The sequence below is a fragment of the Haemaphysalis longicornis genome, unplaced genomic scaffold (assembly GCF_048455015.1).
Source record: "Haemaphysalis longicornis isolate Haplotype H1 unplaced genomic scaffold, Haemaphysalis longicornis Haplotype H1 scaffold_1, whole genome shotgun sequence".
Lineage (NCBI taxonomy): Eukaryota > Metazoa > Arthropoda > Arachnida > Ixodida > Ixodidae > Haemaphysalis > Haemaphysalis longicornis.
Window position 1 is genome coordinate 337,357,534 of NW_027526203.1, and position 23,476 is coordinate 337,381,009.

The 23,476-nt window shown below is 47.3% G+C and overlaps 1 protein-coding gene across 5 annotated transcripts in view; it reads left to right on the forward strand.

Annotated features, from left to right (window-relative positions):
• LOC144152771 (organic cation transporter protein-like) overlaps nucleotides 1-23,476 on the forward strand; it is a 173,981-nt gene that overhangs the window by 114,769 nt on the left and 35,736 nt on the right. For all 5 annotated transcript variants that reach the window (XM_077684238.1, XM_077684228.1, XM_077684219.1 and 2 more), the window contains one exon: nucleotides 22,097-22,394. In XM_077684238.1, the coding sequence (XP_077540364.1) occupies nucleotides 22,116-22,394 (279 nt within the window). In that variant the 5' untranslated portion in view covers nucleotides 22,097-22,115. The remainder of the gene's footprint in view (nucleotides 1-22,096; nucleotides 22,395-23,476) is intronic.

The window sequence follows — 23,476 nt, forward strand, 5'->3', positions numbered from 1 at the left end:
AGATACTTAGAAATAACCTCCGCGTACAGGTACAAAAAGGCATTTGGCAAGCCATCAGGACCAGATGTTTTTTTAGTTTTAATTTTCAACAAAAGATCAAAAATTCCCTCATGGCTGAAGCCCAGGTCAGGCATGGTGGCACAAGGAGACAACGAGGTACTTATGGAAGCGACAGAGAGGAGATCGGTTAATGAGCCATGGAAGGTAAAATTTAGTTCATTAGCAATACCTTCAGGATTAGTGACAACTACTCCATTAATGTTTCATTTTTCTATATAGCGCGATCATTTACGTCTCTGTAGTTAAACGGAGGCACAGTTTTTAACACTTTGTATGCTCGTGTTGTCCGTGCTTACCATGTTGACCGGGACACGTCTGGGCGCTTGTGCATCTGTCGCGGTAGGGTGGATTAGTTCTGCGGGCCGGCCCTCGCCATGCCCCGCATATCCCCTCTACTGAAATGAATGCGCAAGGGCCCAGACGGGTCCCGGTCAGCACGGTAACCACGGGACAGACGGAGCATACGGAGTGCTAAAACTCTATCTGAATTAAGCAGGTTCTTGAGTTGAAGCTAGACCTGGGCTATCAGGCGCGCCGTAGTAAAGACGTCCGTATTAATTTTGACCCCCTGGGTATCCTTAACGCGCGCCGAAATCTCGACACAAGGGCGTTTCGCTGTTCGCCTCCATCTTAAAATCAGCCACCGCGGCCGGGATCGAACGCGCGTCCTTGGGCTGAGCAGTACAGTTTTTAAGCCACTGAGCCACCGCGGTGGGTTATTACGCCAGGGGACAGATTAATAATGATAAGGGACGATAGCGGGTCGCAACTATTTCACGTTATGTCATTCCTCTGGACGTGTCTTAAGCTTGCCAGCAACAGCCTGAATTGCGCACAGCGATGCTTGGTAAACCCAAGAGGGCGCACGAAAGGGACAAATGGCTCAGAACCCACCACATGGCCGCACGTGTTTGCTCGTTCTTGGTCGCGTGTGCTCTATGCATGCGTGCTTTTCTAAGGAGTCCAAAGGTTGGTCAAGCTTATAGGCTTTATCAGACCTTCAAAGCATTGAAGGACTGTGGCTTCATGAAGCTCCTGTTGCCATGCAGCATACGATTGCTTCTCACGGTAAATGAAAAGTTTCGTTTTTGTGTGCGTGTGTGTGTGTGTTCGCCGCACATCTGTACATACGGAACGACACGGATGCATATTTCCGGTAGTTGTTTGAATTTGAATTTGGGTTTGAATTTTATTTCCAAAGCGTGAACATGAAACATGAACTCGCACAAAAGCACTGGGAGGTCCCAAAGTAAAAATCGCAGGCGGGATTTCCGGTGATGATATTTAAAGAATGAATAAAAAGCAAGCAAAACTAGAACACAGATGTTAAAAACAGCAAATAAACACTCAGCATAAGAAAAGAAATACGGATACAAAAACCAAAGAAAAATATTACACTCAGAAACAGGTACACTAAAAAGTAACAATGAGTACAACGCCAATATATTCATAATATGGGATATGAATGTATGTCATATTCACAAAAACATGAATGTACATCATGTTCACAAAAAAATGCACAACACTGCAGTTACAATCCAATCAAATAGGAAGTATTTAACAAGAAAGTTTTTAGTTTACATTTACAAACATTTAGCGAATGAGAATATTTAATATCAGGGCTTAGCGAATTCCAAACTGAAATGGAGGACAACTGAATCATGTTTGCCGTAGTTAGTGTGCATACATGGAAGTAGCAGATTCTGGCGTGAAGCAAAGCGTGTTGAATCTGGATAAGAAGTAATGCGTTGAGGGAAAATATCTAAGGCAATGTGATCGTAAAAAATGTTAAGAAAAGGAAATAACGATGCTGTAGCGATGAAGTTGATGTAGAGGCACAACACAGAGCTTATAGAACCATGGGTAAAATTCTGCTTGTCGGTGGGAGAATGTAATAATGCATAGCGCTTGTTTCTTCAGTGTTGTTAACGGTGCGATGTGGGTATGATACGCACCACCCCACGAAGAAATTCAGTAATTTAGGTGACTGTGGACGAAAGCGTAGTACAAGGTTAGGAGAGTTGACGAGTTGAAGTATGGTCTAGCTCTAATAAAAATTCTGATGCTAAATAAATATTACTTTGAAATGTAGATTACGTGCTCATGAGATTTAAGGTGGGAATCGACTATTACCCCCCAAAAAATAGTGCTACGACGAAGTTCTATTTTGTCACCTGAAATATAAAGGGAAAGGATGGTTGAAATTTTTCTTTGGGGGGAACTTAAAAGCAGTAAGCAAGTTTTAAGTACGTTAATAGATAACTTATTTAGGAGACACCATCTTTCGAGGGAAAGCAAGTCAGCCTGGAGCATTTGGATTAAGATACACTTATCTTGATGGGAGTTAAGGACGGCGGTGTCGTCTGCATACAGTATGCATTGTGACGAAGTTAAACAGAGGTAGAGCATTTATGTAAATTAAAAAAGAGCAATGGACCCAAGATCTAGCCTTGTGGGATGCCTCTATAAGCTGTGCACAGGGATGATGTTGCTATATAAAGTGAATATAAAGTGAAACTATTTCTTGCCTATTTAATAGAAAGCTGCATATCAAGGTTACAGCAGTACCTGTTATGCTTTAACGCTCAACTCTAATGAAAATAATGCCATGGTCAATTATGTCGAATGCTTTGGAGAAATCTATGAAAACGGCAGCAACAACGTCGCCGCGGTCAATGAAAGATTTAATTTTGTCTCTTAGGCACGCAGTCGCATTGTTAGTAGATACGGCAGCACGAAACCCAAAAAAGGGGTAAGTTGAGTTTTTTTAAGATAGCGGGGAAGACGGCTCTCAAAGAGTTTTTCCAAAATCTTATCTATGGGCCTGTAATTATCTATGAAGCGCGCGTCACCTTTTTGAGTACAGGAATAATTTTTGCCATTTTCACTGCCTGTGGAAATGATGCGGATTTTAAATTAAATTAAATATCCAACAAAGAATAGGCTCAACAAGTCTATTTCCGATTTTCATGTGGAACCCATGAACGTCATCCAAGCCAGGCCCGGTGGCCTTTAATCCTGTAATAGTAGTCTCGATTTCTTCACAAATGGGATGAAGAAAGATGGGGGCTGCGCACAAGCTCAGAAGAATATGGGCACAAGGGAAGTTGTGAGCAAATAGTCGAAAATTGAGGAATTGATTATGAGGTTTAACGCGCCGACGCTGCACTGGCGATGAGGCGCACCGTAGTGGAAGGCTCCGGATTAATTTTGACCACCTGGGGATCTTTGACGTGTGCCGAAATAATTGTCGAAAAATGATTGCATTTGTAATATCTGTATGTTCCGTAAATGGTGAGTTGCTTTGAGCAATGTATTTAATGGGTTTAAGCTGGGTAGCGTAAACCTCAAGACAAAAATGCGGTTAAGGAAGTCCCGGGAATCAAACCCGGGACCTTTACGCCATGAAACCTAACCTAACCTAACCAAACCTAACAACTGGGCCAACCCAGAGGCCCGAGGGGTACGGGTTAGCAGGGGTGGGGAACAATAACATGTGCAGCCAATTGGAAAGAAAAAAAAAATGGCTGGCGATTACGATACTCCCTAATGCAATATTTGGGCGCAGCAGCAGTGCCCTGAGACAGCACTCACTCGTGGGTTCTCTCGACGGCAGCGATGATGAGCCTCTGCGTCAGCGGTGCGAAGTGCGTCTCAGGAAGAGACCGCGACCGGCGTCTTAGGCAAACCATCGTCACGCGCACGCCCCCCTCACGTTTTCGCCAGCGTCGCGCAGACGAGCGTCTCGTGCGGGCACAGCGTACTGCCCCCTCCCACACCGCACACTTTCGGAGAGCGCTCGCGCAGCCACGGCGAACCGCCCTCCTCTCATAATTTCGCGACATCCTCCTTACGCAGCATACTGTTTTTTCACGACCAAAAATATATTGCTTGTAGGTTTCCGTTTTTTTTTTCATGAATATGCACGTGAAAAAACACTGGAGAGCGATCGGTAGTATCACAGCCGATGGTGCCCGGTTAGATTGTAGAATCGTGATTAGAAAAAATATGGTCAATGAGGCAACGGGAAGAATGATCTACAACACGTGTGGGCGTGTTTATGAGTGACTCATAGCCGTAGCTATAAAAGCCACTGCTATAGTTCGAAGTGATAGGGTTTGCAGACAGAATCAAGAAGATTGAGGTTAGAGTCACCCATTATGAACACATTTTTGTTTTCGAAAGACAGCTTATAAAGTACAATTAAATGCGCCTCACAAGAATTAGCTGCATTAGCTGAAGATGAGCGGTAAACGGCGCCAAATACAGTCCTTTTAAGATTTTAAGAACATTTTAAGATTTTAAGCACATTTTTAAGCTTTTAAACACAACCCAGACAGATTCGCCTTAGGGAACATTCATATTTAAACCATTGCGTCTTGAATACGTTAACTGTTTTATAAGGAAAATAGCAGACCGTAAGGGCTACCACTACGATGGTCGTATTCGCAACCATAGTCGGCAAAACCGCACACATATCACGATCATCGCAGGTTAAGCCATGTTTCAGAGAAGCAAATGATCGAGAAACGATGGTTCAAAGTATGAAGAAGTGTGGAAATCTTGTTAGAGTTTTTTTTAAGGCAATGAGCATTGAAGTTAATTGCGCTGAAAACATTCGCGTTTCCAAAACATTTAGCTACCTTTGCTGGTGATGCACAATTCATAACAGAAGGAGAGAGAAGGCAAAAGTAGCCTACTCCTCAAAAATTGCAAGGTCGCGGTCACTCAGTATCCGAAATATATGACTGTTGGTTGTTTTTTCGCGCATTCACAACACAGTTCTCAGTCCACACAAACATCCAGCTTTTCTCTTTCTTCAGCGCGCGCCCCTTTCCGAGCAATCATTTAACGAACAAAACATTTAACTAGCGACATATTTAGCTTTGGCGCTTTCAATGATAGGAGGAGGATGAAGCACACTTGTCAAGCACAACCGCTTCCTTTTAAGGAATGTTAAATGATGTTTCACTCGGCAGATTAGTTATGTAAATTAATACATGTACAGTTAACACCGCAACACTAGGAAATTACGTACTTTCATGCCAGGTGGTTTCTTATCTTCCTGCCTAGCTGCTGTTCGCGCTTTTTTTTAACACTTATTAAGCCCGCAATTGCCGTTGCATCAACTTATAAGCAAAATTAAATTCTCTGGTATTACAAAAAAAAAACATTGTACGTAGTTAAAAGTAGGCTGGCTGCTGTTTATACGCCAGTGCCAGAGGCAGAGATAGGTTGTCTTAATGGCAGCTGAAGATATCATCCGTTGTCACAGCATACCTCTCTAGGTGGTAAGATATACAGCAAAATTTTCATATCACTGATACTACCTGCCGGTATACGCAGTCAAGCAGTACATTCAGAACTAAATAAGGTTCATTGTTACTTACAATTTGTCGAAGTGGTTCGCAGAACGGGTCCTTGATTTGTTTCAATAAATATCTAAAAGCAGTCTTGCCACAGGTTACAGAAACTTCAGGGTTAATTCTTTGGAAATAGCTAGTAAAAACGCAGAACGTAATGACAGGTTGTGGGACACACGCACGCACGCACACGCACGCACACACATGCACACACACACATGCACACACACACATGCACACACACAAGCACGCACTGGCGCTCACAGTGCGTGCGTGCGTGCGTACGTGTGTGTGCGTGCGTGCGTGCGTGCGCGCTTTATCTCAATTGGGAATGAGGGGTTCGTTGAATAAACAGAGGAAGGAGAGAGAGAGAGAGAGAGAGAGAGAGAGAGAGAGAGAGAGAGAGAGAGAGAGAGAGAGAGAGAGAGAGAGAGAGAGAGAGAGAGAGAGAGAGAGAGAGAGAGAGAGAGAGAGAGAGAGAGAGAGAGAGAAAATACATGTATTTAGAGTTTAAAGTGGGTCGTGTGGGCCTTTGGGAGTGGTTCCTTGTTCACTGGAGTCCATAAGACGACCTGGCCGCCTGCGCCGTGTTCACCAGCACAGGCTGTGTCATCAGTGAGGAGCTGGACGTCAAGATCTCCTGTACAGAGAAAGGAAACCCAGCAGTCAAAGATGCCAAGAACAGAATCAGAAAGTAGTGCGTCTCTTTTCTGTGTGAAAATAGGAATTTCGAAAATGTCATGAAAGAAAGCAAAACGGAGAACAATTTTTGCTCCTGGTGGAAGTTCGAACCCACAACCGCTCCTGCAGCTTCACATTAGCATACTCCTTGCATTTTCTGTGCATGCGTGTTCATGTGTGTGCTAGAGTGTGGTTAGGGCCTTTTAGAAGGCCTGCAAACAAAATATTTCCCGGGTGAGCGGGAAGTTACATGTGCTCTTGTGTGGCACGACTATATGTATACGTTCAGCACGGCAGTGCGAATTAATTGTAATCGCTAGCGCTAGCGCTAGCGCCAGACGCCTATGGACGAGCATGAGAGGCTCAGCGAATAGCCAAAATGCCCATGCCCAAAGACATACGCTTCAAGGGGCGAGCATATTTTCCTAAAGGAATATGACATCAATCACCTTTGCTGGGAATTTATAGCCAGCATAGGTTTGATAACTGCTAAGAACGCGGGTGCATCCGGTATGTTAGAGAAATAAAGACCGTATAGCTCGTCTGAGGGTGATGAGTTTCAGTTGCTGTATTAAGTGAAAATTATTCATGTCCATTAAGTTGAGATACGCGCTTCTTTTGACTTCTTTGTTAAAACGCAATATCCAAGTTTTATCACCGGTAGGCGCACCCGCGTGAAGTGCTCGACGGCCGGTGGAACTGGGGTGTGTTAGCAGATAAAAGCTTTAGTTGAACCCTTATTCGCGTTACGAATTATGAATAAATCAACTATGTGACGAAGCTCTCACGTAATTCGCCGATATTGCTTTTGTCTCCACTCAAGCAGGCACCGCTTGTGCATCAAGGAGCACCCATCGCTTCTTTGCCGTGCAGGACAATTCTCTGCATTGACTACGACAGTCCCTGCCACTGTCTCTGTCTTGACTATTTTAACTGACGGATGGCAAGCGGCGGCCAACAGCGAGAGGTCAGCGTTTTGCCAGGATGTGGTCGCTGCTTCAAGAACTAGCGCATGTCAAAGGGCCTAGTAGTAATTACCGCCTCGATGTTCTGAATGAAAGAAGTCAACAGTCTACTGCTTAGCTGCCTGCGGCCATCTTCGGTCCAACTCAATCTGAAATACTGGGGTTACAGCTAGCACCGAAAATCATATTATCGGTGCATAATCGCCCGGATATTGCCCCGTCATGTTGACCCGCGAAGTTGTTTAGCACACGACACAGAGGAGACACAATTTTGTAGAAATGTACGAACTTGTTAGTTGAGAACTCATTAATAATGACAAGTAAATGCAACTCATCGTAAACATATAGTCGTCTTAGCACTTTATTTATTTATTTATTTATTTATTTATTTATTTATTTATTTATTTATTTATTTATTTATTTATTTATTCGTTCGTTCATCTATGCATAAATGCATGCATACTGTTAACCCCTACCGGGATTCCTACAGGACCATGCACATAAAAAAACACATGCCAAAAACATTTTTTTTACAATAGTGAACGAAGTATAACGAAGGTCGTCGCGAAGTACAGAGTTTGCATTAACAAATGAGTTACACAATGAAAAGAAAAAAAGGATAAAAGGAAAAGAAAAAGATCGCTCTTACTCAAAAAGATACCCATATCACACACACACACACACACACACACACACACACACACGCGCGCACACGCACGCGCGCACACGCACACGCGCGCACACACACACACACACACACACACACACACACACACACGCACGCACGCACGCACGCACGCACGCACGCGCACGCGCACGCGCACGCGCACGCGCACGCGCACGCGCACACGCACACGCACACGCACACGCACACGCACACGCACACGCACACGCACACGCACACACACACACACACACACACACACACACACACACACACACACACACACACACACACACACACACACACACACACACGCACACGCACACGCACACGCACACGCACACGCACACGCACACGCACACGCACACGCACACGCACACACACACACACACACACACACACACACACACACACACACACACACACACACAGCGTAACAACGGCAACCCTGCTATCTGGACAGGACGGCGTTTTCAGCAAGAACAGTGAATTTGTCTAGTGTTGTTTGTTGAGTAATGGTGTGATCTAATGAATTCCAATCTCTGATGCCGCGTGGAAAGACGGAAAAGTAGAACGTGTCATTATCTGAAGAGTATCCTTCAAGTGTGTGGGCATGTTTATGTTGCGTAGGACGTGTTTTATTAGTTCGAAAGTGAGTATCGGAGTTAATCTTTAACGCATCGTGATAGAGTAAATACAAGAGCTTCAGGTGGTTCACTTTGGCACGCTTTTCCATGTCACTAAGGCTCGCACGCTGGAACATTTCAGATGGGTAGTCATTACCCGCCGCGGTGGCTCAGTGGCTAAGGTGTTGCGCTGCTGAGCACGAGGTCGCGGGTTCGATTCCCGGCCGCGGCGGCCGCTTTTCTGATGGAGGCGAAAAGCAAAAAATGCCCCCACTTCCCCGAAGGGAATCGTGAGGAAGTGCGAATGCATTTCTTGCGCCGAGAGTACACGGCGTAGTAATTCTGCCATCGCCTTGAGAGGCGCAGTACCGGCGAGGGGGAGCTGTCAGGCGAGGGGAAAGGCGCGTGCCGAGGGTGAGTGCAAACCTAACGGGGGGAGAGGCGCGCCAGCTGCAGAGCATGTGACGTCACGGCGCGAGGAGAGGGGGAGCAGACGCAAAGGCGCCAGCGCGCGGTCACGTGGGAGTGTGACGTCACGGCGCGAGGAGCGGTGCGGGAGCCGGCGCGGGCGCGCGCAGCCACGGCGCGGGAGGCGGAGCGCGCGCGGGTCACGTGGGGTGTGACGTCGCTGCGCCGTTGCTACAGACGCTCCTCTCCGCTCCTCGCGCCGTTGCTAGGGGAGAGGAGGAGGAGCAATGCGGACGGCGGATTCAGGGTCGCTTATAAAGTGCATCGCACTTAAAACGCCCGTGTGTACGAGATTTCGGCGCACGTTAAAGATCCCCAGGTGGTCGAAATTAATCCGGAGCCCTCCACTACGGCGCGCCTCATCGCCTGCGTTGCGTCGGCGCGTTAAACCCCACAATCAATCAAACAGATGGGTAGTCATTACGCCTGTACCGGTTAAAGATAAAACACATGGCCTTACGTAGCATGTTTTCCAATAAATCGATGTTCGCCTACAAAGCCGGGAACCAGGCTGCACTTGCGTACTGATAACAGGGCACATGAAAGGGGTATAAGCGAGAAGCTTTGTTGGTTGCGTGGCTTCTTTCAAAGTACGCCTCAAAAGGAAGAGCTTGTTGAGGGCCTTAGACACAACATACGTCACATGTACAGTGCGGTCCACTCTTAAAGGGAACGGGCAAGCGCGTGGCCGCACCGGTCCGCGAAGCGCCGGCGCACGGACAGTTGGAGACATTAGGATACAGCCGGCACTGGCTCATTTACAGCGCGAGGCGGGAGCAGCCGCGCGTCGTCTGCTACAGCGCGCCGCCGGGCCGCTCAGCTTCCGAGAGCTGGGTGATCATGTTCTCGAAGGATGTAACAGAAAAACAGAGTACACTTATTGTTCTCGATGCGAAAATAAGCGCACTCTCTTACGATGTCACGATGTCACCCGCGTTGGCGTCCGTAGTCCGCGTCCGCATCGCTCCCCCTACACTATATAAAAAAATAATACTTGCCGGCGCCAGGTTTCGATCCTACGACTCTGCGGGCGGAACGCAAGGTGCACGGTACTCTACCAACTGAGCCACAAAGCCGACACAGAACGGAAGGTTACGAACGTGCCTTATATCCTTGACTCATTCAACCGTCGGCCAGAGGTGCGCCCTCTCCCCCGCGTCCTCCTCGCCTTCTCTCCGCTCGCAACGCCCTCTCTCGCCGCGTTCGGTTCGGGCGCACAACAGGTGGGGACGTGCGCAACACCCTCTCTCGCCGCGTTAGGTTCGCGCGCAAGAACAAGTGGGGCGCTCGCATCGCGCTCTCTCGCCGCGGTCGGTTCGCGCTTAAACCACATATGTCGTTCGCGCGCGCTGCGGTCGCTAACATCTGTGGCGTTATCGTGACGTCAGCATCACGCGTTCGCGTGGTGGCGATTTCGGCGCTATAACACTCTCTCGCGAGGGGCATTGGATTGGATTCGCTTGGATTGGCTTGGATTTGGATTGGATTGGATTAAAGTGGATTGTGTTGGATTGTGTTGCGTCATAGCCGCTCCACGTTGCGTCATAGCCGCTCCACGTTGCGTCATAGCCGCGGCAGGGGGTTCACGGCACGTTTCACCATCGACTTCATCGACAATGTCTACGCTGGAAGACAACAATTACAACAACAGCAACCAATACGTTATCCATACGACTTGCAGGCGCGCCCCCCCCCCCGCAGAAATGCTCTGCATTTGATCGTGCCCCTCGCGAGGGGGATGTTTTTTTAAACACATTATACTTGAAAGCCCTTTCTTTTCATCCACAATATTGCCCCTTTTGTCTGAGTAGGCTGAGCTCAGCCACGGTGTGGAAATCAGTTTGCAGTTGTTGTGGGACATAGCGCCAAGGTCCCTTGGCAGCGGAGCTGCTCTAGTGCTGGCCTTGACACCCGCCTCGGATGGTGTCGTGTTACGCTCCCTCTGGGGCAGGTTTCTCAGCACCGAAAAAAACCTGTTCCCAGTATAGAAAAAAAACAATGAAAAAGGTCCGAGGGCCTTCATATTTTTATACAAAACGGCTTAGGTTGCCCCCTAAAACGTGTTCTTAGCAATGCAGGGTTGTTTAGAAGTGAATGAAGTAGAACAGCGCAGGGACGGGACTAAGAGCAGAGGCGACAAACACGGGCGCTTACTAACAACTGTTTATTTTTGGAAAGAAAGAACATTTATACGGGTACAAAAATTAGCGTGGTTATCAGAGAACGGATTACAGAACGCGGGAAGGCATGGCAAACAGGCAGGGAAGCTCTTATCCAGCATGCGCGTGAAGATATGGGCGAAACGGGGGCTCCTCTTATCCGGCAAGATATGCGAGTTCCTTATCCAGCAAAGCCACCGACGGTGTGCTGACGCATGACGATCCTCTGCTGGGAATGAGGAATGCCTCGCATATTTCACGTGTGCGCTGGCCTCTATACCTTTTCAGGACACGGCAGGCTTCAAAATCAGGCACGCACGACTTGCAAGTTTTCACATGCTGGACAAGCATGCTGCCTGTCCCGGTTTTCAGCGAGTTGGAATGTCCGCGCAGCCTGTCATTGAGACATCGTCCCGTCTGGCATATGTACGACTTTTAAAGCAAAGCTTTCTACCTCTACCCCCCAAGGGTTCTTTCGCGACCGTTGGTGTCACCAGAAAACTCCAAGCGAACAAATAAAAGAATTTACTGGCACCGCCGGGAATCGAACCTGGAACTAATAGACTAACAAAGCGAGAGCCCGTTGTCTTACCGATTCAGCTACGAACCAACGCGAACACGAGAAGACAAATGGTGTACTGACCAAGCACATCTACGGGTTTACCCCCTGCCTTATCGCTGAATGCCACGTGAAAGCGTCACACGACCACTCACGCCCGTCTAGCGGCCCTGTGCGCACCTTGCTTATGTGCTAAGAGTTACAAAAATTAAAGGAAGCTCACACCAATCCATGGAATCTCACTTTTAGTACGCCAATGTGCTAAAGCCTGTGGCCTCCAGTGTTCACGTAAAAAATTACAGCTCCTTGTCGTCCACCCTCACGCCAAATCAAAGAATACATTCCAATACTCCTTGATGACCAGGCCATCACTCCAAACCCCAGCATCAAGATCCTGGGCCTACATTTCTAGGCCAACACCAAGAGTGACGCCTCCTTGAAGCGCCTCAAAAACAGCATTAATCTAATCATACACATGATCAGGCGAGTTGCCACCAAGAAGCGAGGCCTAAAAGAATCCGGTACCTTTCGATTAATTGAAGCTTTTGTCCTCTCGAGAGTTACTTACGACAAACCCCTATCTTATTCTCGACGAGGAAGACATAGAGATGCTTTATATAATGATTAGAAAGGCGGTTGAGCAGCCATTGGTCTTCTCATGAGTGCGTCCACACTGAGGCTGCTTAGCACGGGCTCCACAACACGGTGGAAGGGCTGATAGAAGGCCATCTTTCTAACCAGAAGGTCCGACTCAGAACTGCGGTGGGTAACCGCATGCTTTACCAGATTGGCTGGACAGCCCAGAATGTCACTCCGCTTGAAGTACTTTCAGACTCTTGGCGGCTAAAACTAAAGATGCTCCCTTTGCTTAGAAATATGAACCGCTCACATGACGACGGTCAACGAAAAGCACGGGCTCAAGCGCTAAACACCACCCTCGGTGGGGCTCATGGAGTTATCTACACAGACTTCTAACATCGAGGGCAGCAACACGCCATCATCGTGGCTACCTCCAGAACCAACCTCCTTGCGTGTACTTCGCTTAGGACCCAACAAATGACGGCAGCAGAAGAGGCAGCCATCACCTTGGCTCTCACTCAACCAGGGGTTCGGAGGGTAGTCACCGATTCCCAGCAAGCCTACTGGAATTACCAGTAGGGTTGAGTGTCCTGACCTGCACTGTGCGTGCTAAAAAACCACTCCCCAAACGGTTACATTCAGCTCATCTGGACACCGCCTCACGCTTCAGTGGAGGGCAACAAATACGCCCACCCAACAAGCCTGCGCTTTTACCTCCCGTGCTATGGAGCTGCACGAGGACAATCGCCCGCTTGTCACGTCCAGGGAGATAATCCAGCATTATCGCATTCTGAGACAGACCGTACCTTCGCCTTACCCCGACCTTTCCAGAGAACAACAAACTACCCTACGGCTCATACAATCCGGGCTCCTTCCCGCAGCCTACGCGTCTTCACGTAATGCATCCGAATCGCTACGACGCTGAATGTAAATTTTTCTCAGAAGTAGGAATACTCCGCCTCGTAATCGGGGTGTGCGACTTTAGCCCTGAGCACCCTCCTCTCTTTCCGTCAACTACCCAACAAGAGCAATGCGAGATGCTGGTGTCCAGGCCCTCTCTACCTACCCAGCTTCAGCGGGTGGACAGAACACAGGCCGCGCGGACTGCATATGGGCCCCACAAAAGAAGGAATCACTCCCCAAGGCTGCACTCTGGGCCGTTCAGAAATCTGAACAGAAGTATTTCTTCCTCCTCCTTCTCAGCCGCAAGTCTCGTCGCCTTCGTCCGCGGCGCAGAGACGGAGAAGTCAGATCGTCTAACACCGGGTTGGAGCTTACTTTGATTTTATAAAAAAAAGTTTCCACTCTTGCTACACCAATACAACTCAACCAAACACCGTTCATGCATCATGCATTGATTTAACTTTACCAAGAATATCTCTTTGAAGTAATAAATGGTGTGGTTAAGTGCATTTCACGTCTCTCTTGTTTTTACTATTTGTAGAGCGATGTGAGTGATTTTAAGTGACGTCGCATGAGTAATCCTTATGGGTGCCGTTTACAGCTTTGCTTTCCAACCACATTCACGGGGTGGATTGGCGCGATTTTTTTTACAAGACAGCGGTATTTCATAGACGACCCCTTCTTCGCATTGGACGAAGGGCGTGGCGTGACTCTTAGTGCAGTGCTTGCGTGCTTGCGTGCTCTTAGTCCCGTCCCTGCGCTGTTCTACTTCATGCAATGAACCAACTAGCCCAGTTACAAACCCTCCTACAGTTCCTTAGAAGTGAAGCCGACTTATAAAAATTCGGTGTAAGCTTGGTTTTTGTAGGCTGGCTTTCTCACATTGCCTGTGGCGCAGTGAAGCATAACCATCTACGGAGGGAGTAGGGTTACAGAAAACGCGTCTAACACTTGTGTTATCAAAAGTATCTCAAAACAAATTATATGATAATTATCCGCTAATACAAATCTGGCAGTACGCCGAGTTTGATTTACTTGTCACAATGAGAGTTCACAGTAAAATTGTAAACGTTACAGAATTACTGTCGGCTGTCAATATATGGCCATCTACTGAGGGATTATGGTTGTATAAAACGGCTGTAACTATTTTTTTATCTGAAATATCCGGGAAAAAATATATAACAATTAGCCGCTAAGACGACTCTAGCATCACGCACTAAAATTTCAGCAGATTTCACCTAGGTGGAACTGGGCTTACTTTTTTATATAGTATTTCGCCATTCTGCAAGGCTATTACGAGATTACGAGGCAGTCAACATAGCCAGAAATAAACACAGCGGGTCTATTCCAGCTCGTGAATTGTAAGGACCGGTGTTAACTTCCAATGAAGTTGACGTGAAAGCAATTCGAAACTGAAATACTTCGGCAACATTTTCGTCGAAGACGGCGTGTTGTAGCAAGCGACACACCGCCAAAGATACTTATCGCACACGGACCCGCTGTTTCGGACGCTATGACTCCAGCATTATTTCTTCTTATATGTGACTGTTGCTGCTCTCACTATTCTAATAAGCAAACAATATTTACGAAGAGGGGCAATGAAATGATTTTAGCAGTGTATAATATAGGTGTCACACAGTGGAAACAAAACATACATGTAATTTCGTCTAAGGAAACTAACAATTTCAAACTGCTTTTCACACCATGGCTGAGCTCAGTCTAAGGGGACAAAAGGGGCAATGAACAAAAATTCGATGGTGGTCCAGTTACGGAGGAAAAGAAGGGGCTTACTTTAAAGGAGCCATGAAGAGAAAACACAAGTTTGGTTCATTCAAAAGATTGTCTCGTTAGAATCATACTGACACCACTTTTAGCGTAAACTTCGCTCAAATAAGCTACATAATTAGGAAAAACGGGAATGGTCATTCGACCCACCAGCTCATTTCCCGCAACAGAACCTGTGATGTCACATGGGCTAAGCTCTGCGATTGGCGGAGGCTGGCAGAAGCAGACGCAAATTAGGTAGAGCTTACAAACTAGACGAACGAGCGATTTGCGCTTAAATTTAGGGCACATTCTTTACAAAGCAATAGGAATGATGGGACAAACAGTGGAAGTTACGAAAGCACATGTAAACATAGAAGTACTGATGCGTTCTGCTGTTCGTACTGCGCACAGCATGCTTTGGTTTAGCTGCACAGCACTACGGGGCTTGAGGTTGTCTCAGACGACACTGGCCGATTGACGCAAGCAACGGTGTCTTACGTGACCCCATTTGTCGAGCGAGCACTGTTTCAGGGAACGAATATTTTCTCCCAGAACAAAAATAAGCCAGGTTTAAATGCGGGCAAAAACAAACCAAACGCTTGCCACGGTATGGTGGCGCCATCTAGGTTACGGAACGTAAAGAAACGCGGGAACAAACCAACACCGCTACAGGGTGGAGACAACCTTTGAACGGTCCCGTGCCGCCGCAATTGGGCCAACGGGCTCAACGCGTTATTCTTTTCGTTTCCCACGAGACCTAGCAACGCGAAACAGACAATATGATTCAAACTGCTTCATTAAACCGCGTTGCGGCGATAATTTTAGCGCGGTTTTGACACAATGACTTGCTTCGGCGGCGAGCGAGCAACCGAACATGGCGGCGCCAGCGTTACGTGTCTCTACCCTGTACGGCGGATGCGTGAATGAAGGTACTCTAGGCTGCAGAGCGGTCGGTTCCCGTGATGTCACTTGGGACCACGAAAACGCACGATTGAGCGGGAAAATCAAAATTTTAACCTAAATTGTTTAATTTCTCAGTGAATAAAGCACCGTTTGTATCCGGACAAGCGCTGGGGGCACTATAAAACACGAAATCTTTCGAATAAAACCAACTTGCATTTTCTCTTCATGGCTCCTTTAAGTATAATGTATTAAAGAATGCGCGCTGAAATAAGTGCCTTTATTTTCGCAGCGAGAACCAGAAATGTACTGTTTTTCTTCCTTTTTTATTCCATCCTTCCAGAACATGATTACTCAGCTCTCAGAAGCTGAGCGGCCCGCGACGCCGCGCGCTGTAGCGGACGACGCGCGGCTGCTCCCGCGTCGCGCGGCCAGTGCGCATGTGCCAGCTGCGCTTCGCGGAGCGGTGCGGCCACGCGCTCGCCGGTTCCCTTTAGGAATGGACCGCACTGTGCAGTCCAGCTAAGGTTAGACGAAATAATTACCTCAAAATATTCATATTCATCGACTGATTTAAAGGAGCCATGAAGACAAAATACGAGTTTGTTTTATCCGAAAGGTTTCGTGTTTTATAGCGTCCCCAATGCTTGCGCGGCAGCAAATGATGCCGTATTAAGTGAGAAATTAATCAATTCAGGTTAAAATTTTGATTCTCCCGCCAAATAGTGTGTCTCGGTGACGTCTACAATGAAGTCATAACGGCGCGTATACAAACAAAATTCTAGTGCGCGATTCGGCTCTGCAGCCTTGCTTGCCGTCAAACCTCCCAGATGGCGCTAGCATAGTCAGCCCTCCGCCGTTGCTTTGTTTTTGACAGTATTTACACCTGGCTTGTTTTTGTTATTGTAGAAAGTAATCGCTTCGTGAAACATGGAGTATGCTTGACAAACAGGGTCACGTAAGGCAACGTCGGTTACGCCAATCGACCAGCGTCGTATAAGGCAACTCTAAAGCGTCGGACTGCTGTGCAGCTAAAGCAAGCATAGTGCACCCACTACCAACAGCAGTGCGCATCGGAACTTCTATGTTGACGTTTATTTTCGTAACTTTTGTTGTTTACCGCACCATTCTTACTGCTGTAAAATGGATATGCATTGCATTTAGGATCAAACAGCTTGTTCGGCAAGCTTATAAGCTCTGCCTAAATTGCGTTTGCTTTTGCCGGCTTCAGCCAATCGCACAGCTGGCTCATATGACTTCATAGGTTCTGTTGTGGGAAAAGAGCTAGTGGGTCGCATGGCCATTCCTTTTTTTCCTAATTATATAGCTTATTTGGGCGAAGAGTACGTTAAAAGTGGTGTCAGTATGATTCTAACGTACCCGCCGCGGTGGCTCAGTGGCTAAGGCGTTGCGCTGCTGAGCACGAGGTCGCGGGCTCGATTCCCGGCCGCGGCGGCCGCTTTTCTGATGGAGGCGAAAAACGAGAACGCCGGTGTGTCAGAGATTTCGGCCCGCTTTAAAGATCCCCAGGTGGTCAAAATTAATCCGGAGCCCTCCACTACGGCGCGCCTCATCGCCTGCGTTGCGTCGGCGCGTTAAACCCCATAATCAATCAAATGATTCTAACGTGGCAACCTTTCGAATGAACCAAACTTGTGTGTTGTCTTCATGGCTCCTTTAAGAACCAGGTCGTCAATTTGACAAGAAAAATTTAGTTTTTCTCTCTTCAGTGGGACGGTCATAGTACCGGTTTTTAATGTTAATTTGCATTTGCCAGCTATGTCGCGGCACCTTTGGTATACTGTATTAATCGCATTGTTTAGGTTCAACTGATCAATTCTGTTTCTAATTTCCTGGTGGAGAATGCAGTCATATGTGAATAGCCGTATTTGTACATTAATATTCTCTGTTATGTCGTTAATAAATATCAGAAACAATGGAGCTAGAACACTACCCTGAGGCACACCAGATGTAACTTTTACAATGTTAGAAGCGTATTCGCCATACTGGACATATTGCTAGTGAGATAGGTAATTACAGATCCAGCGAATTACGGGGCCATAACCGAATACATTGATTAGAGTAGAGATTAGTTTTACATGTGACACGCGATCTAACGCCTTAAAAAGTCGAAAAATGCAACATCAGTTCGGGATTGTTCGTTTACGGCTCTCTCAAGATCACGTATAGTTTCAATGAGCTGAGTGATAGTCCCCTTCTAAAGCCATGCTGGTTTTGATTAAGCAGGCTATTTGTTGCAAAGGCTTAAGTGATAAATTTTAAGATGATGTGCTCAACAATTCTTGAACCTGTTGAAGTGAAGGATATATGCCTGTAATTTGAAGGGCACGAGGCATCACCTGATTTATGTACTGCAATTACTTTAGCAATCTTCCATTCTTTAGGTATGGAACCTTCTCGGAGCGATTTGGCATAAAGAAGGTGAAGGTATTTACTAATAGGCTCTGAGTACATTTGTAGAAAACTGTTGGGAATTTCGTCTGAGCCAGTACTTTTCTTCTCATCTAAATTTAGCAATAAGGATAAACCAGATTCAACAATCGACAGCGTTCCTAACAAGTAATGATTACCCTCACACTCTGTTGAAGAGGGCTTAGTTTGACCATTATTGTGGGCGAAAACAGTTCGACAGTAATCGTTGAATTGTCGCTTGCTTTTACAGCAAAGCTGTATACCTATACCCCCCAACGGGTTCGTCGCCGGGGGCCAAAACGATCACCGTGGACAAAAACGCCAAGGCGCCAAGACCTAAGGCGCCTCTGCGTCAAGCTAATCAGGCACACATCATATATAGAGCTCGGAATTCGTTTAAGGAAACCAAAATCAAGCATTGAAACAGCATTATGGATTCTAAGGGGCCTGTGAACATTAAACCCCCCCTCCCTCCGCCCATACCATGTGTTCCTGGTAAAGATTATGTTTGCAGATTATCTTTGAAGGCTGGGCAGGACTAGTGTCATTAAATAGAGCAGTTCTTGCCCAAGACGCCGAGCGCATGCCTCAGGCTAAGCAGGACCCAGTATTTGCCGCAAGAGAAGCCGAGCGTAGTGTCAGTAGATAAGGTATTAGAGTACCGCCACTGAGGCACGCAAGTCAGCAACGGCGGCCATTTTGGCGTTTATAAGTGTTGCGAGATTGCCGCATCTACGGCCTCGCCGTTAACTTCAACCGGGTCGTTTGTTGACAACACTACCGAAGATGCAGCGAAACGGCATCCTTGTCCACACTTCCAGGGCCCTATTCTCGACTGCACAAATTCCCAGGGAACTGGGAATTTGCCGGGAGTCTTTTCTGATTGGCTTTCAATTTCGGTTCCGTGCTTCCGGTTGACAAAGCGGTTGTGTGTGATTTCGCCATTTTGACGTTTCATGACGTATACGGGCACCAGTTCTAAAGTTTCCCTTATTTCTCTTTACTGAAAGCGCATAATTATTGGCCGGCAGTGAAAAACTAGACTAAATGCTCCGGACATGACAACCTAGGCCTGCCTTTGCTATTCAACAACAGTACTGCTTGTAATACACGCCCTCTCTGTGATTGGCTGAGTAGGCATGACGTAATTTAAACAGTTGGCGGAAACGATAACGTCACACATTGGAAACTTCAGCCTGCGTAAAAGTGACGTAATGTTACGTAACAGCTTGAAAATGGCGGCTGCTTTTGCCGTGATATAGGGCAAAAAGTTCACCGACCTTCGACGCCGCGAAATGTTCATGAATTTGCAGCAGGTGCAGTTTCGCATGACGCGCGGTTTTAAAGCATGTTTTCTACTAAAAAAATAATAGTTTTGACTGTTTCCAAGTCAGCGATCACTGAGCATAAAAATAACATGCAGTATTTTGCTCTAATGTTTGGTAATAAAATAAAAATTATTTGTTTGGCGTAACCGCAACATAAGAGGGCAGTACAAGCCTCTCCATGACAAAGAGAACCCAATGCATGGAATTTGTCCACGCTCCTCCTAGTAAGCTGCTTGGTCACATGATCGAACTCAAGAGAAAAATAACAAAAGGTGACTTTTTTGTTCATTACTGCGCTGATTGAAGTTGAGATTGAAAAATGAGTGAATAGGCGACATTGGTACGCTCCGCGGTTATCAGGCGTAGCGCTTCGCTGCTCTTATGTGTCATACAAGCGAAGGCCGTCTTTTTATGGGATCACGCCATAAACTTCTAACATAGCAGCAGACGATAGCGTGGCGGTGGTGGCGGCTGGGAAGGTGATAACCCATGGTGATAACGCAACAAAGCTTGAATTGAAGCAGAGAGCCCAACTATGTTGCTAAAAGGGACTGAAAGAAGTAAATAGATACGGTAAAAACATTTTGTGATGTTCTTTAGCTCAACACCCGCCTTTCGCTCGCTTTTGTATCAAGGTTACTCGATCGCCCTGTGGTGTTGACGCCGATTTTGACCCACAGAAATGTGTTTCTCTTGCCAGCCTCAGCTACCGTCTCAAATTTTTATAGTACATTCCAAGTGTTTTATATCATTTATGCGCAATATTTGATACCTTGGTTGCGATCTTTATGAGTGAAGCGTCAAATTACACTGCATGTGATCATAGCTATAGGTGCATCACGTCACTGATTGCTTACGTCGTGCTTACGCAAAAAACATGGCGAATTCCCTGCGAATTTGTGCAGTCGAGAATAGGGCCCCTACTGCTGTTACACGCGTTATCTTTGATTCGCATTCGGAACGACGTCAGTCGCGCGCTGCCGCCAGTAGGGAGGTCAAGCTAAGCCTACCAGAGTTGACCGACTAAAACGCATAAACAACAAAATGGTGGCGCCCATGAACCGTCGCAGTGTAAACAAATGTCCCGTAATGCGAACTGACCAATGATCATTGCGGCGGCACAGAGCAATAGGAGAAAAGAGTGCCGATACTCTGTACCATTATCTATAGTGACACTAGCCAAGCGCAAGCGACAAGCCCGACGAGACGACGAGGAACATTTCATACCCTCCTCCATAGCCATTTGCAGTGGTTTACAACAGCTTTGCTGGACATCCACTTCCACAGGGTGGAATGGCGACGAATTTTTTTGCTTTGCATCTAAGTTGGATGGCTGGGAATTACGGTTTTGCGAAGTGCACGCATGTACTGGGAGCATTCTTGATTAAATTATGCAATGTGACGCTTGAAAAATGTTTCTTAGCATGACGAATTGTATTTTTCAGACACGACATCATCGAACTTAATAGCGTCCGGTAATCAGAAATGAAACGAGACTTCTGATTGATTGATTGTAGGGTTTAACGGGCCGACGCAACGCGGGCGATGAGGCGCGCCGTAGTGGAGGGCTCCGGATTAATTTTGACCACCTGGGGATCTTTAACGTGCGTCTAAATCTCGAACACACGGGCATTTTTGCTTTTCGCCTCCATCAGAAAAGCGGCCGCCGCGGCCGGGAATCGAACCCGCGACCTCGTGCTCAGCAGCGCAACGCCTTAGCCACTGAGCCACCGCGGCGGGGATTTCCTTAGTCGCTTGATTCTCCGTTTTATGTGAATTATTTCTCGAGTATGCATGGCCTCTTTTTTCTTGTGTGTTTTTACTACGGTCGGGACCAAGTTTTTAATGCAGTGAACAACGTGATTCTTCAATGGTAGCCACACGTCATCGACGCTCGACCGTTCACCCACACAAAGTTCGTAGTATTCCGGAAATTCATGAATCAAATAAGTCAGTATAGCGTTGTCATCTGCGTTTTGAAATGCAACTTCGTGTAGTTCATGGGCGCGTGAGTATACAACATTTGAAACCGGAAGTGTATAAAAAACAGCCATATGGTCCGATATGCCACCGAGAATTTCCACGTCTATTTTGTTGGGGATGAAATGGTCGCTAACGAAAACGAGCCTAGAATTAAACTGGACGGTTCATGAATACGAGTGGCCTATAGTCAGCCACTTTCCGGAGATTAAACGAGAAAATTGTGTCATATAACACGTTTTCTGCGGCACCTGACGCCGTCACAGAGTTCCGGTTTATTCCGGGAAAATTGAAGTCCCCTAACGTAACTATTTTGCTGTCTAGCATATGCGTGTTTTCGAGTAAGGGAGCCAAATAATTAAGGTCAGCGCTCGGGGGTCTGTAGATGGCACCGACAAAAAGAACGCTATTGTTCAAATGTTTTACACGGTACGGTCTCTACATGTGGCACGTCGCCCACAACAGAGTAATATAATTGTATTTAAAAAGTTTTTATAAAACTAGAAAAATACCGCCGTTTTCGGCTGAGAATTTGCAATAAAGTTGCTGCAAGGCGCTTCCACTAGCTCACAGAAAAAAAAAATGCTCGTAACTCTAGCCATACGCTTTAAAACACGCATTAGATTGCAACTGACGAGACTGGCGTGCGCACGCGGCGCAGCTACAGGGCGGCGCGCGCCATGGCGGACGTGTCGGCAAACCTGGGCCGGTGGCACGTGCCGGTGATCCTGGCCACCTTCTACCGCGGCGTGCCGTCTGCCATGATCGTGATGATGATCAACTTCGCGGCGCCTCGGCTGGACTTCTGGTGCCGCGACGCCATCCTGGACGACGACGAGGGCGGAGGCCTCGCGGCGGCCAACGCGTCCGCTTGCTGGCTCACCGTCAACGGCAGCCGCGTGCGCTGCACCGCCTGGGAGTTCGACCACTCCAGCTTCCAGAGCACCATCGTCGAGGACGTAAGTGGCGGCACGCGAAAGGCCTACTACATGCAACTCATCACAGCTCCGTTCAGTGGCGGATTCGACTGCTTTCTTTGCTCGGAGCGGAGTGGGAACACAGCCCGTTAAACGCGCAGGCGTCGTAGAGATGGTCTATGTGATTGTAGATCAAATCTTGACAAAAAAGCGCTGAGTCGACAGAGATGACAGACAGCAAATTGTCGGTTACATCTTCGTCATGCGGGACTTACTCTCACAGCAACAACAAGCCATTTTGAAATGTTCCCAAAGGGAAACAAGAATGAACGAAACAATCTGACGGTCGTGAGTGCGCCCACGGCATTCCGAAGCTATTTTAGTTTTAGGTGCGGAGTACCTTAGGACCGCACAATGTCCGTCCGCGTACGTCCCGTCCGTCCGCGTCCGTCCCGTCCGCATAGCATTTACAATCGCAAAAAATCACACAGGCACCTGCAGGATTCGAGCCTGTGTATGGTAGACCAGACAGAGTTAGTGTAAGTCGTCTTACCCATCGGGCTACGACCGTGAGTTAGTCCCCGAGACTCCCTCGCCTGTAACGGTGCGGAGTACCCTAGGACCTCCAAATGTCCGTCCGCGTCCATCCGCGCGCACACCACCATCAAGTGAAAATCAAGCGAAATTTGATTTGAGCCGTGAGTTGCAGTTTTATTTAGGGAATGATCAAGGTGCAGCTCGATCACGGCTCAAATCGAATGACGGTCGGGGCGCAAATCAGGTGTCACTCGGTGCGCAACTTGGATGTCATTTCGAGTCCCCGTACTACGCACCCTCGCCATCATCCACGGAGTGGAGATGCTGCCATTTTTATTTTGGATTGGCTATGAGCTTATGTTTACTCATTGTTTGCTTTTCCGTATTCTTTTTTCTTTTTGCTCCCTTCGCGTTCTACCTCTCTTTTTTTTTTTTTTTTTTTTTTCGTGGTCCGCTTCCTCCCCGAAGTGAAATCCTGTATACGCCACCGCAAGTGCGCGCAATTCACATTCGTTTCGTTCCCCTATTTCACAAGTTATCCTGTGTTTCGCTCTATGAACTTTTTTTTATGAAGCGACGCATTCCAG